Source organism: Abramis brama (genome assembly GCF_963993115.1).
Source record: "Abramis brama genome assembly, chromosome: 13".
In the NCBI taxonomy this organism is placed as follows: domain Eukaryota; kingdom Metazoa; phylum Chordata; class Actinopteri; order Cypriniformes; family Leuciscidae; genus Abramis; species Abramis brama.
In genome coordinates, this window is record NC_139975.1 from 11,207,170 (window position 1) to 11,221,358 (window position 14,189).

Genomic DNA, 14,189 nt, shown 5'->3' on the forward strand with positions numbered 1-14,189 from the left:
ACCTAGGTCAGTATGCTCAAAGAAAGTGTTTTTTAATTTAACTCAATCATTGAGATTTCAGCATGACTTGACATGTTATTGATGTATTCTTGGCCAGTAGTTTTTAGATAGTTGATTTAAGATAGTTACCCTTCTGAAACCTAAAATATATGAAATATGAAAATATATATATACCATGCATATTCATGAACATTGTTGTACAAAAATACGCCATGTAAATATGCCAGAATTAGTAAAAATAACTACTTTTCATCTGCAGTCCCTAGGCCGGTAACATAAGACTAACATAAAGACAGCCAACAATCATACAGCATTCATTCACATTAACAAAACAATATTGTATACATTGCCAACAATATACATTGACAAAACAAACAAACAAAACAAAACAAAAATACGTGATGACAAAGACATTGTTCATCCACCTCTATACTGCATTTAATTTAACAGTGAAAGTGTATGGGTGATAAATGTGTGACAGTTAAGTGAGTACATCTCTGGTTTTCTAGGAGCCACTGTTTTAAGTGAGTTTTAAAGGTGTTGAATGTAGGACACTCTCTTATCGGGAGGGGCAAGCTATTCCTGAGTTTACCGCCTATTATTGACAATACGTTTTGTCCAAAAGTGGTGCGTCTAAATGGTATCACACAGTCCCCTTTTACAGAGGACCGTGTACTACCTCCACTTTCAAGTCTTTGGAAAAAGCCATGCAGCGGAGGGGGGGCAAGATTATGTAACACTTATATAGCAAACAAGCATACTTGAAACGTTTGAAATTGTCTCTCTAAAATATCGCAATGGTGAAATGGCAAAAGTTTTTATGGCTTTCTTAAATAGAGATTCAATGCTTTTAAGAGTAGGTATGCTAGTTAATGACCAATTTGTAAAACAAATATGTGAAAAAAATCATTGTATATAATATAAGAACAACTTGGCAGCTTTGGTGTCAAGAAATGGCCTAACTTGTTTAAAATTCTGCACATTGAATTTTTTTACATATATTTTACATAACTTTACATGTTGCCTATATAATAGCTGCCAGAGGATATTATGTCCCCTTAAAGGGACTTAGGCATGGGTTACTTCACTCTGACCTCTCAATTAAATTCAATTGAAAGTGATTACTAATTGCTGTTTTGTTTGCACTGACAGTCTTCGAGTAAGAGAGTTTAGTTAATATTTAGTGTCTGCTTTCAGCTAGATAATAATTTAAACATTAGCAGAACTAGCATATAAAATTTACAGTACGTTCTTGGCACAAGATTGTCATCTCAGCTATTGCTTGGCACATTTCAGAAGACTTGTGCCCTGAAAGGGCATTTGTAATCACTTTCTTTCTCTTGACAGATATTAGTCTTAGGTGTAACAGAAGAGATGTAAAAACCTTTAGAGTTTCACGTCTCTGGCGTGCCATGATAATGTGAGGTGATGTGGCTTACAAATGTATTCAAGGCTGCTTATCTCCACAGCCACCTTGAGGAGATTTCATGATGAAATATTTATGAAGATATGGTGGGGTTTTTAACTTTTAAAAAAAGAGTAGCGTACTTCTGAGAAAATCTCTTTCTCTCTCCTGCACTAGCAGAGAAACGTCTCAAAAGCAAAGTCGTGGATGTGAGAGTGCGTCCTGCTGGGAGGATGAGAGGAGGAAGGAACGAGTGCCGTGGAGGATGGATACAAAATGGCTGAATCAAAGAGAAGTTTGCCCTGATGAAAGAACGTGATGCATGCCGTTACAAGATTAGAATTAATACACGTTTTTTTTATGTACCACAAGGTGCCACGTTTTATCCAGGACAAAAATTAATCTATAATTAAGTGGTTCTCAAAGTGTGGGAGGCACTTAAATTCAAATGTGCTGCGTTGTCCTCCTTATTTGTCTATAGTGCGCTCACTGTTGCTCTTATGTTTATAAAGCCTCAAAAAAGTATTTATTTTCCTGACACAGAGCTGTCGAATGGCTTCAGAATACTCAAAATAAGTACAAATCACATAGGTACTTTTAAGTAAAGTTTGTGTTTACTTTTAGCTTGATATTTATAACAATTATTCCTTTTCCATCTGCTTTTGTGTTCCACTGACAAAAATAATTACATTTATTATTATATTTTTTTTATATATTATAGGCTATTCTACTATATATGTTTTTTTATACATTTTAAAGCCCTTTTTTAAATTAAATCAATAAAATATATATTTCATTAAACATTATTATTTTTTTAAATCAAAATCTGTAATTTTTACAGAAAAACATCAGAATAACAATGCAGGCCAACTGATAAAAAGTCCTTCCAGATTTAATGGGGAGTGTGACAAAAAAAAAGAGAGAACCACTGCTACAAACAACTCCTTGCTAAAGAGTCTAAACAAGCTTAACAGAGAGAAAGAGGAAGGGAGCTGTGAAGCAAACATCTTGATTATGGCTTATTAAACGTGATGATGATGTGCAGGGATTTGTGTCACAAGAGGACTGTGGCATACATTGCATACCAATAAGTGAACAAACAGTCATGTACATGCAAAGACATGCTCAGATGTTCATTCTCTACCACATGATATTCTGTAAGTAACAAAACTACATTCAGAGCAACGTTAGACTTTCTCATTGTCTGTCATTTTGACGGACAGGGTTGTAAAAATTCTGTCATAATATGTACCCATCATTTTAATTTTCATATTTCAATGACATGTCACATGATCCTTCAAAAATCATCCGATTTTGTGCTCAAGAAACATTTCTCATTGTTAATAACGTTAAAAACCGTTGTGTTTTTTGAGGAAACTTTTGTAACAATATAAATGCCTTTACTGTCACTTGCTGAATACTGAACACAAACTTTTGAATGGTAGTGTACATATTTATCAAAAGGCACCAGGTGTATGTCATCGCCTCAGGGAACCACAAGTAACCAAATAAAGCGTCCACTGAGGTGTGTGTCTGTGCGCTGGTATTTTGAGTCACTCAGCACCTCTGGCCACTCTTTTGTTTACCGCTGAGCTCTGTATAGTCTGTTTACTTCTTGTGAGATGAATGGAAACACAGCCAATCAAACCAGGTCAGAGAGAGAGAGAGGAACGAGAAGATGTACTCACAGAGGACCATGAGAAATAGACCTGAGGCCTGAGAAACTGCCAGCACAGTTTGTGTAGCCTTTTTGAAGTTTCTGGACACTGACTGAGTGCTGCTGCAGGTGGGATTGATGGAGTGAAGTAAAGTAAAAAGTTGCCATTAAGAAGTAACAATTCAGGTGGCTACAATTACATTAAAGCACATGACAAGATGAATTTTTAAACGTTTAAATGCATTTGTAGTCGGTGCATCACGTAAAGTTGAACTCTGCTTAACCTTGTCATATCCACATCAGTGTCTGCCAGTCATGTCACCTCAAATCGCCCTCTCTCATTGAAAACAAGTGACTTCCAGTTGCTTTGTCACTGCAAATCGCTGTCAGTGCGCGCACCCTAAGAAGTCAGCTGGCTTGGTGGATAGCATTTGGAAATGCAAGAGATTGTAGGGTGTTTTCAGATAGTGGCTGGATGATAAAGTATATGCTTCTGTATATTTCTGGGTGTGTGTTTGCTTGTGCGTTTGTGTGTGAGTAGGCCTATGTGTACAGTATGTGACAGCCCGATCGATCGGTAAAGGTTAAGAAGAGACATGCTTCAACCTCTCGCCTCTCTTTTCTAATCTCTCTCCTCTACACTCCTTCTGTTCCACCTCTCTACACTGATCTTCTTTTTCTCCTCTCAGCAATCTTTATCCTTTTTGTCCACTCCTTTTGCTGAGAATTGTGGTTTTCTGGAAGAGACAGCTGGAGGACCATGCCCCACTGATTCCAATCTGCCCACAGACCACTGAACTCTCTCGTTCTCTGTCTGCGTGGTGATATTATGAAATGAAAATGCTTTTTTTCTTGGTAAATTTTGATGAAATGCTTGACCAACATAAAATATTGTAGTACATAGCCTACTTACACTATGATATTTAAAACAAAAATGCGCAATCATCAGCTGATTTTAAATGCAGGACTTCCTGCAACATGAATATATTACATTGACTTGACAAATACATTTTAAATTTAAAGACTACATGAATATCTATCTATCTATCTATCTATCTATCTATCTATCTATCTATCTATCTGTCTGTCTGTCTGTCTGTCTGTCTGTCTGTCTGTCTGTCTGTCTATCTGTCTGTCTGTCTATCTATCTATCTATCTATCTATCTGTCTGTCTATCTATCTATCTATCTATCTATGGCTTATCTGTCTCTTTTTTTATTTGTTTTATTTTAATTATTAATTGTATTTACTGTTGTTGTGTATTTGTTATTATATTTATTATGGTATTATATATTATTTCCTTAATACCACCACCAGCCACTCACTACCATTATCATATATTATCAAATTGTGTCTAAAGGTTTCAGTCTGAACTCTGAAGAATAACCAGGGACTCACTGCGCCTCTAAAATTCTACAGGAAACCGACAATTGCGAGAAAAAAACCACTACTTTAATGAAAAAAACTCAAATCGGCGTGTGGCTTGAAGCAGTGCATGCCGGTTAAAATTTGGTCCGATTTGAGACAGCGCCGATGCCACATCACTGTGATGTATGGCATCAAAGTACCACGAGAACGTTTCAAGCTCTCTAGAACGGCTGCACAATCTCTGATTATGACACAGCTGTCCCACGATTGGCCAGATTCACAGATGACAACCATGACGTGTGTTTCGTGTTTATTTCGTGCTTATTTCGTGTTAACTCTTTTGATGCAACCATAATGTTATATTGTGTCATGTTTATCACAATTACACTGATAAAAATGTATAGACCCACTTTATTGGTATTGAAATAGTATAGGCTTATGTTGAACTTTGGCGCTGTATTAAGCGGTACATGAAAAGTGTTTTTGATGCAGTATTAGATGAAGTATTGCATCTAATCCATTTCATCTGTGAAAAAGTACCCAAACACCATGTGAGCGTCACTACGGGAAGCAGAAACTAGCTAACTTGATGGCTCTGTTTTCAATTCCACCCTCAACTGCAAGCGGCAACTCTCGCCAATCGGTCTGAGCAGCGCCGTATGAAGTCGAACACACCTAATGTTTAATAAACAATTCTCAGTGCAGGAGCCATCTTAATATAAGAAGTCATAAGGTTACATCGATCACATGATAAAATAGCAACAAGCCAAACCAAGGTATACCAACAGAACAACATTCATAATACATGAAATAAGCTCGCTACACAAGGTGTGAAGGTTTCAGTCTGAAATATATATAAAAAAACCTGCTAATCAAGCTATTTCAAGGGTTATTTCAAGGTAAAAAAGAAGTTAGACATGATGACTGGGAGCCACTTATTAAGGAGTTTCAAATTTCGTTGAGGAAGTCATTCCTTCCTGTATAATTAATTCCTCATTGTTGGGTATGATGCAAAAGTAAGGCAATCATGTACCAGGGGATTTTAAAGAAGATTTCTTTCCTTGAATTAAGGTCATGCTAATTAACCAGGGACTTATAGGGACCGGCAAAATATAGCTAGACAGGCTAATGCAGTGACGGGTGATGTTTTTTTCATGGCCACATGCTATGATCCCCTAAACACTACTGCTTCTGTCTGACTTTGAAGATGAGTAGGCCTTCCGGAATGAAGAGGTCTCTGTAGAAAATGCAGTAACACTTTAGAATACTGTTCCGTTATTAATGAATAACTACAAAGGAACAAATGAGTTACACACTATTAACATTCTAGTTACTACTATTAACTATAAAGAAACTCTGATTGATAAATTAGTAAGTAATACACTGTAAAACCCAACAAGTTAACTCAACTCAAACCGATTGAGGAAACTGATTGCGGCAAACCATTTAAGTTTAATAATAAATACATATGAGTATTGTGAACTTATATATATTGATGACTCAATATATATAAGTTCACAATACTCATATGTATTTATTTTTAAACTTAAATGGTTTGCCGCAATCAGTTTCCTCAATCGGTTTGAGTTGAGTTAACTTGTTGGGTTTTACAGTGTAGTGCTCAGTTGAATAAGGTTAGCTAATCAGTAACTAAGAACTACTAACATTACTAGTGGGTTGTCATTACCTTCACTTTAGAATTAACTATACATTATGCATTATTCATATTAATTATGAACCTGTATATAGTAGTTCTTAGTAGTCATCTGGGAGGAATGAAAAATAGTAGTTATTGATTAGCAGAACTACCACATTCAACTATGCACTATTACTTACTAATTCATTAATCAGTTTCTTATTAGTTAATCTTAGCTTCTGGAGTGTTAATATTGTGTTGCTCGTTTGTTCCTCTGTAGTTATTCATTAATGACGGAGCTGTATTCTAAAGTTTTACAGAAAATGCATGAAGGCAATAGACCCATATTATTGCAACAACAACAAAAAAAAAGACTTGTCAAGTTGTCACTTTAAGGGTGGCTGTACAGGTACAGTGAAGATTATTAAAAAACATATTTGTTTTGTTCAGAGCCCTGAGCATTTCAAAAATAGCTTTAGTAATACTTTATTGACTCTTTGCTACTCTTCGTAGCAGACTGAAAATCCCTGCAATGCACCAAGTGGAGGATGTACCTCTCTGTCTCTCACTCATTTCTTATGATGTTTTCAACCCACTTTAATGCTATGAGGCTTAGACTCATAGCATTAAAGTGGGTTGAAAACATCATAAGAAATGAATGTGTTCCACTACAAATGTGGCATTTCCGATTGAAACGGGACTTTTAATGAGAACATTTTTTTGGATGAGATTTAATTTTCTCCACTGGGAATTGGTTGGATGGTGAGAAGAAATGCTCTCTATATGACAGGTTGTTTGAGAGGAGTGTCTGTAAAATAAGAAGAGGCACTACAAATTATTCCATTTTGATGACACTTTACAAAGGCAAACATTTTTCTAATTTATTCATTCATTTTTATAAGGCCAATTTAGTTACTGTATCGTTAAAATATTACATCACATTGCATTGTTGATATTCTGCTATCTAATTTGTAATGGCGTGTTAAAGACATTTTCCATCTCTGTGCTGATGATTGTCTGCATACAGCTGTGGGACTGGAGACTGTTCCTTCAGTGTTTTGGGATGTTTGCCAGCTTCTATTGTATGTGATGTTGTATCCAGGTGATTTGTTTGTTGAATGCTGGTGGTTATTAGACTATGGTGCAATGGGAATGGAAAACCTGAACCTTCAGGATCTAGAGAGTGATACTACTGTTCCTGTCAACTGAAATGGAGAAAAAACGAAATCTGCAAAATATAATCTGAAAAATGTAGTTTTTTAAGGTTGACCTACTATGTGTTAAGATTTCTCCCATTCATTTGTTTTTTACAAGTGGTCTGTCACCTCCCCAGACCACTTTGTCTCTGTTTGTGCATACATTGCACAGATTGTATACATTTTAATGTTACAGAGCACTGTTTTTTCACTGTAATTTGAATATGATTTGTCATTGCTTTTGCTTGTAATCTAAATCTTTAATGCATTATAATGCAAATTTCATCAGCACAGTCATACAAAACTCAGATGCTCCCAGAGGAAATTTTATGATGTCTGTTTTTTATGAAGACAACTAATATTTTCTCTCAAGATTGTGGCACTGGGGGCAGCTGGGGGCTAAGCACTCGATGAAACGGTACTGAAGGGTTACGCTCATCCACAGTAGGCTCGTTGTTGGTGTTTTTTTTTTCATCTGGATGCTGAATAACATTACGTAACCTGTTCTGACGTGGTGGCACTGAAAGAGGCCGAAGCATGCTGACTTTGTTTTCCCCTGTCATTGCAGATCTCGTCATCAGAGTGGCGAAGGATAAATTCGGAGCCATACAATCCGAGTACCAGAAGGTAAGTGCATGTGACTGTGCCTACCTGAACCTCCATGCCATTACGTGCTCCGCCACCGAAGTTAAGTTGTGGGGACATTGTCTCGACGCATCTATTATGAAACAATATTTTAATTGAGTATGAAAGCCACGGAGCGAGCTCTGCCCTGTTATGCTCTTATTCTGGAAGAGCTGTTAATTGCTTTTGGCATTATAGCCTGTAGTAAATAGAGGAAGAAACTATTTGTTGCTTTTTAATAACGAAAATGAGTTTAATTAAACAACAGCTCTTGCTTTGAAGTTTCAGCATCCTACTCTTGGGAACTAACAAACATATGGGGCAAAACTTAATGAATCAGTTTCGCCAACATTTCCTGTGTTGTTGAGAGGGAAATATGATCCCGGAGAAACACAACCCGATTATAGTGCTCAAAGTGCTTCAATTTACCACATTTATTGGTAAAACAGCCCATATTATATTATATTATATTATATTATATTATATTATATTATATTATATTATATTATATTATATTATATTATTATATATTATAATGGCTATCATTTAAAAGTTTTTTTAGATTTACACTTATATTCAGCAAGGACACATTAAATTGATTTAAAATTACATTAAGGGCTTATACACTGTTCGAAAAATTTCTATTTCATATAAATGCTGTTCTTTTGAATTCATCCAGCAGAACAACTGTTTTCAACATGCAACATTTCAACATGCACCTGTTTTCTTGAGCACCAAATCAGCATTTTAGAATGATTTCTGAAGGATCATGTGACACTGAAGAATGTGAATGAATGGTTTTTATTCATTTTATTCACTTTTATTCAAGGGTAATCACTTAAAATGTATGATTAATTTGGCCTTAATTTAAATGAGCATGTCTTTACAAAGTATTTAGTGACATTTTATAAGGCTGAAGAACGATTATCTAAACATCAGCCAATTAACCTATAATCACGCTTCACTTTTCACTTTTGCTCTGTTTTGCTCTTGTAACACTTAAGAATATGGAAAGCTGGATATGGATGTGACAGTTGGCCAGATCCATGATTCACTCAATCCCTGGGACTGTCAAAATGGGCCTGGTTCCCATTACAGATGACAAGTGTTCTTCCTAGTTCTTAAGTGATTTTATTTGCCTATTTGTTTGACTGTTTATTTGATTTGGCTTACCATCTGTTCTGTATTTTTTTTCTATTTTTTGCTGTTCTGCATGCCTCATCATCTGGCACCCAGCCAGAAAACATTGTTCTGACGCTACAGGTAATGTGTGTGTCCTGCTAGTCGTGTCAAGGGCCAAACCGGGCCCAAGTCTGACCACCCTCATCCCTTAGTTCCTCCTAACCCTTACAGAACCCAGCCCTGTACTCATGCTGTTCACAAGTTTGTTTCAGTGTAACTTTTATGGTCTAATTTTGATTGTGGTTGTGTCATCCATAACACAACATTAGGTAGATTAAAAAATTGTAATAGACATAGTGTGCGTCTCAGTCAGCTCCCTAGCTTCCTAGCTCCTGAATCAGTATATCGTGGACACATATTCAGGCACTGGTAAGGACAGTAAGGTCCCTGGCTCACTACACATTGGGACATTGATGGTGACATGACAACAGTTTCGTTGTCAATGTCACTGCAGGTATTTATGAACAAAAGCAAAACTAATATTTTCTGGCATTTATGTTTTTAATGTTATTTAAAGTACAGGTGCAAAGAAAAACAAATTAGAGCTGTTTAATATTCCATTTAATGGATAGCAAACAAAAATATTTAATTTATACAAAAAGCACACTAGATTTTGAATATTTCTACTTCAAACTGTATTTAATAATTATGTAATTATTTGTGTGTGAAATGTGCAAATATATTTAACATTTAAAATATATAAGTTATAAGTTAAATATATATTTTTTAGTCTTTCCTTCTTTTGACAGGAAGTGTTTACGTTGAATTAAATGGCAGATATTGTTTAGTGTGCTAAAAAAAAAAACCCAGGAAAAAACAATAATTCATAATCCCCAAATTAATTAGTTTTCAGGTTATAATCAGGCTTTTTTCCATTTAAGATTTTTTTATGATATTACATTTCATTTAAACTAAGAACCTGCAGGGACTTTTTTCATTCGCACACATGTTCCTAAATACATTTGAAAGTTTGCAAACACCTCTGTTTAGTCACAAATGCTCACACTATCAAGCCCTGATGCCTCCATTATTTATGATAAAGACTCCTAATCTATAAAAAAAACAGCATCATATTAAAACATTTTTCTTCTAAGATGCTGCAAGCTGAATTCAATTTATCTGTAACATGGCTGCTGCAGACAAAAGGCATTGGATCCAAGTGCAGTAAACATTTATTGAAACAGGACAACAGAAATAACTCTAGACAAGGAACAAGATAAATCCAGCAGGCACATGAACAAGAAGCTACAACAAACGCACACGATACAACCGTATATTGGCAACGCTAGACAAGGAACAAGAGAAACACTGGGGTATATACTGTATACACAAAGGGAAAACAAAGTTAACAAGATAACAAGGGGGAGTGGCTAATTGTCATGGGAACACACAAGGGTAACCAAGGGAACTAACAAGCCACACCTGGGGAGAACTACAACACATGGCACAAGACAGGAAATAACACAAAAGTCCTCACTCAAGACAGGGGAACACAGGCTGGGATCACAAGTACCAGTGTACCACATATCTATGCGCTGACTGCTACACCTTAGCTCGAAATCAACATTACACACTTTTAATACAGTTTTAAAATTGGGAATAATTGAACTATATAACTGAATTGAATTCACTGAACTTTTTTCTTGGCCATCCTATATTAAAATCACAGGTATTAAATGTCTCTTTCATCTCTGTAATTGGTAAGATAATCACAGATTCACAGAAATGTCCTCATCTGCTGTCTGCAGTTTTTCGCTCAGCTATGACCCAGTGAGGTGTGCGGCTGCGCTAACAGGGAGGATGACATCCATAGATGAGCCAGTCTGAAGCGTGAATATGCTGATACTAGAGAAGCTCAGCAGAGGGTCAGAACGGTCAATAAACTCATGCCCTGGTGTTATGCTATATGTGTGAAGTCCCCCTTGATAGTCTAGCGGCTAAGCTTTTGTGTAATTTCCAGCGACACTTTCCAGTTCTTACCCACATAGGCATGAGGGGAAATGAGCTTTTAAAACCACTTTTAGAGAATTTTAAATATGGAAAGGCTCTACCCTTGAGGAGAAGCGAGGGCTATTGGTGACAGACAAAGCCTCTGGTTTATTCAGCGGATTAAGCTTATCCACAGACTAGCCTGAGGAGAGCCCTGCTCATTCAGAAGTGTCCATAATGCCTCGGGACGTGCAAACGGATTCAATGGCAGCATATGGATAAAATGTTTAACATTATTCCATCATGTTACATACAGTATGGAAATTTTGCATGGTTTAATTCCCCTCATTTAAAATGCAGTTTTCTTGGAAGGCTTTCGAGACAAGGATATTTGCTTCACTTAGAAAAAAAGCTTCCTCTAGCAAATGTTTTGCTTGTCTCATTGCCTTTTTTTAAATTATAAACCGTGAAAATATTTTGTATCTTGTTAGATATATCTTGATGTTCCTTTTAAAAAAACAGTTTAACATAATAATAATAATAATATAATAACATTATAATATAATAATATGTCTCTATATGAAGTACTCATGTAGTGTAATTATAGTTCTAAAAAATACACACACGACACTCTTTCCTTCCTTTTAGTAGTGGACGAACTAATCCGAAAATTTAAACCTATATACAGTAACTTAATGCAAATCAAGACTTAACTGAGATTTATTTTCCTGAAATTCATTGTGGATCAGGCTTATACTGCATTGAGGAAACTATCTCAATTCTCAAATAATAACTCAATTTGTTTGTATTTATTGAACATTCTAATCTTTGTAACTTTGTGTTGTGTGCAGGTGATTTATTATGAGATTGGTTTTGTGGTGTGTGCGGCACTGGGCCTGCTGTTCACCGTGCTGCTGCCGCTGGTGGGGCTTCTCTTTTGTTTGTGCCGCTGCTGTGATAACTGCGGAGGAGAGATGCACCAGAGACAGCGGAAGAACGCAGACTGCCTTAGAGGACTGCTGACCACACTGTTACTCACAACCACCTTCATTATCACGTAAGTTTTTTGCGTTTGTCTGAATGCGCAGGTGCGCTTGCATGCGTAACCTTTAACACGGTAAGTTTCTGTTTCAAAACCTAGTGTGATGCCTACATAGGCAGTATTTTAAGGTATCATATGCACAAAAAGGCAAAGGAGGTTCCAAAAGGTCTGTCTACCAAGATGCCTTCTTTTGAGCAGATTCGTATTCAAATCATCACATATATCTTACTCAAATAAGTACTGAGTATTATTAATTAACTACATGTAGAGTTACAGTTAGGGTTAGGGTTTGATTTAGGGTTAGTTACTTGTAATTATATATAATTTACTGTTATTACTATAGTGTAACTATATTATTACAGCAACGTGTAACTGCGCCACCTTAAAATAAAGTGTTGCCAGTTTTTTTGGTAACACTTTACAATAAGGTTCCTTTATTAAACATTAGTAAATGTATTAACTAACATGAACTAACAATGAGCAATACATTTACTACTGTTTTTGTTAATCTTTGTTAATGTTAGTTAATGAAAATAAAGCTGTTCATTGTTTGTTCATGTTAGTTCACAGTGCATTACCTAATGTTAACAAGATTTTAATAAAGTATTAGTAAATGTTGAAATTAACATTAACCAAGATGAACAAATGCTGTATAAGTGCAGTTCATTATTAGTTAATGTTAACTAATGTAGTTAACTAATGAACCTTATTGTAAAGTGTTACCGTTTTTTTAAATAAATGATTTTATTAAAAAAAATTAAAAATGTAATATTTTACCAAATATTTGTTGTGCTGTGTATTCATATGATTTTTAGAGTGTCATGTTCTTAATTTAGCAACATGCTAACATCAAGCTCTATTGAAATCAATTATGTCTTTAATTGTGCAAACCTTACAAATTGGTCATGTATGAGGTGCCACTTAAAAGGCAGCTAACTATGTATGTAGTAGACAGCTGTTTTTATGTATTTGTCATTCGGTAGCTCTGAATTGTCAAAAGACCTCTCAAAATGCTTGCTATGGATGTGAAAAACACAGCAAATCTGACCCAATCCGAATTTTTTTTGTTTTATGACGGACGAAAGTTTCGGAGGCAGTGTGTAAACGTGATTGACACATTGAGGTTGTATTTATTTTTTAACGTGCGAAAATTTTGGACTCTGTGTGCAAGGACCTTAAATCGTCAAGAGCAAATTCAAAAGCTCATAAGTTCAATCAAAGACCTCAGCATGGATACTTTTGAGCTTGCAGTTAATCTCCCTGTCCTAAATTCGCCATGTTCCCAAAAGCATATTGTAGACGAGTGTACACTACAGAAAGAAATACAGCAGGATCGCACAATAGCGGGAACTCCAGGATAGCAACGGCACACTGAATAGAGTGTTTGATGTGCCTCTGCTTTATGGATTCAGCTGGCTGGCTCTTTATTAAAGATTCCATAGCACATGTCTGGCTGCCTGGAGATGGGCATGTCTCCTCATGCAAAAATCTCCCGGGATTTCAACCTTCATGATTCTTATCAAGCCATAACTGGGGCTACTTTACACACTGCTCTCTTCAGGGTCAATCTTGTTTAAAAGTAAGACAGGCACCAACCAGTCTCTTTGTAGGAAGTTTAACTGAAAATCAATCAGATGTTATAAGAGGACTCTCACAGAGAGATTATGGAAATGTTCTTGAGTTTGAAGCATCTCCAGGTGTGTAGGTTATGAATACAAATAGTGTTTGTCTTAGTAACGGGGTGAAACCTGCAGTTTTGTTGACCCGTCTTGTCCTTTATATTTTGCAAACTTAGAAATGTTATTGTAATTGCTTGATGAACTCGGGCCGCTTTCTGAGGACTCTGCGGTTTTCTTTTGAAACATTGGGCGTAATGTAGGCTTGATGAATAATTAAAGAAGTGACCCAATTATGACAAGAAAATTCATCATTAGTGCCATCTTACTTTTAAGAGAAAAACAGCATTTCTTAGGGACACTGTCAGCCCAGTCATGAGCACAATGGTGTGATGGTCAGGCAAAATAACAGCTTTAGGCATCTATTACTTGTATTTTTAGTTCATTTCCTTCAACACTTTGTCAGGCGGTTTTCTAGACTCTTTGTATCACTGACATCCACAAATATGTTTGTTTTATGCTTAACATGCATGA

General features: G+C 36.0%; 1 protein-coding gene across 10 annotated transcripts in view; it reads left to right on the plus strand.

Moving 5' to 3' along the window:
- prom1a (prominin 1a) overlaps positions 1-14,189 on the plus strand; it is a 62,691-nt gene that overhangs the window by 24,913 nt on the left and 23,589 nt on the right. For 7 of the 10 annotated variants that reach the window (XM_084132307.1, XM_084132309.1, XM_084132304.1 and 4 more), the window contains exons 2-4: positions 7,831-7,889; positions 9,123-9,149; positions 11,849-12,054. In XM_084132307.1, the coding sequence (XP_083988433.1) occupies positions 7,831-7,889; positions 9,123-9,149; positions 11,849-12,054 (292 nt within the window). The remainder of the gene's footprint in view (positions 1-7,830; positions 7,890-9,122; positions 9,150-11,848; positions 12,055-14,189) is intronic. The other 3 variants (XM_084132306.1, XM_084132310.1, XM_084132312.1) reach the window with 1 other exon arrangement.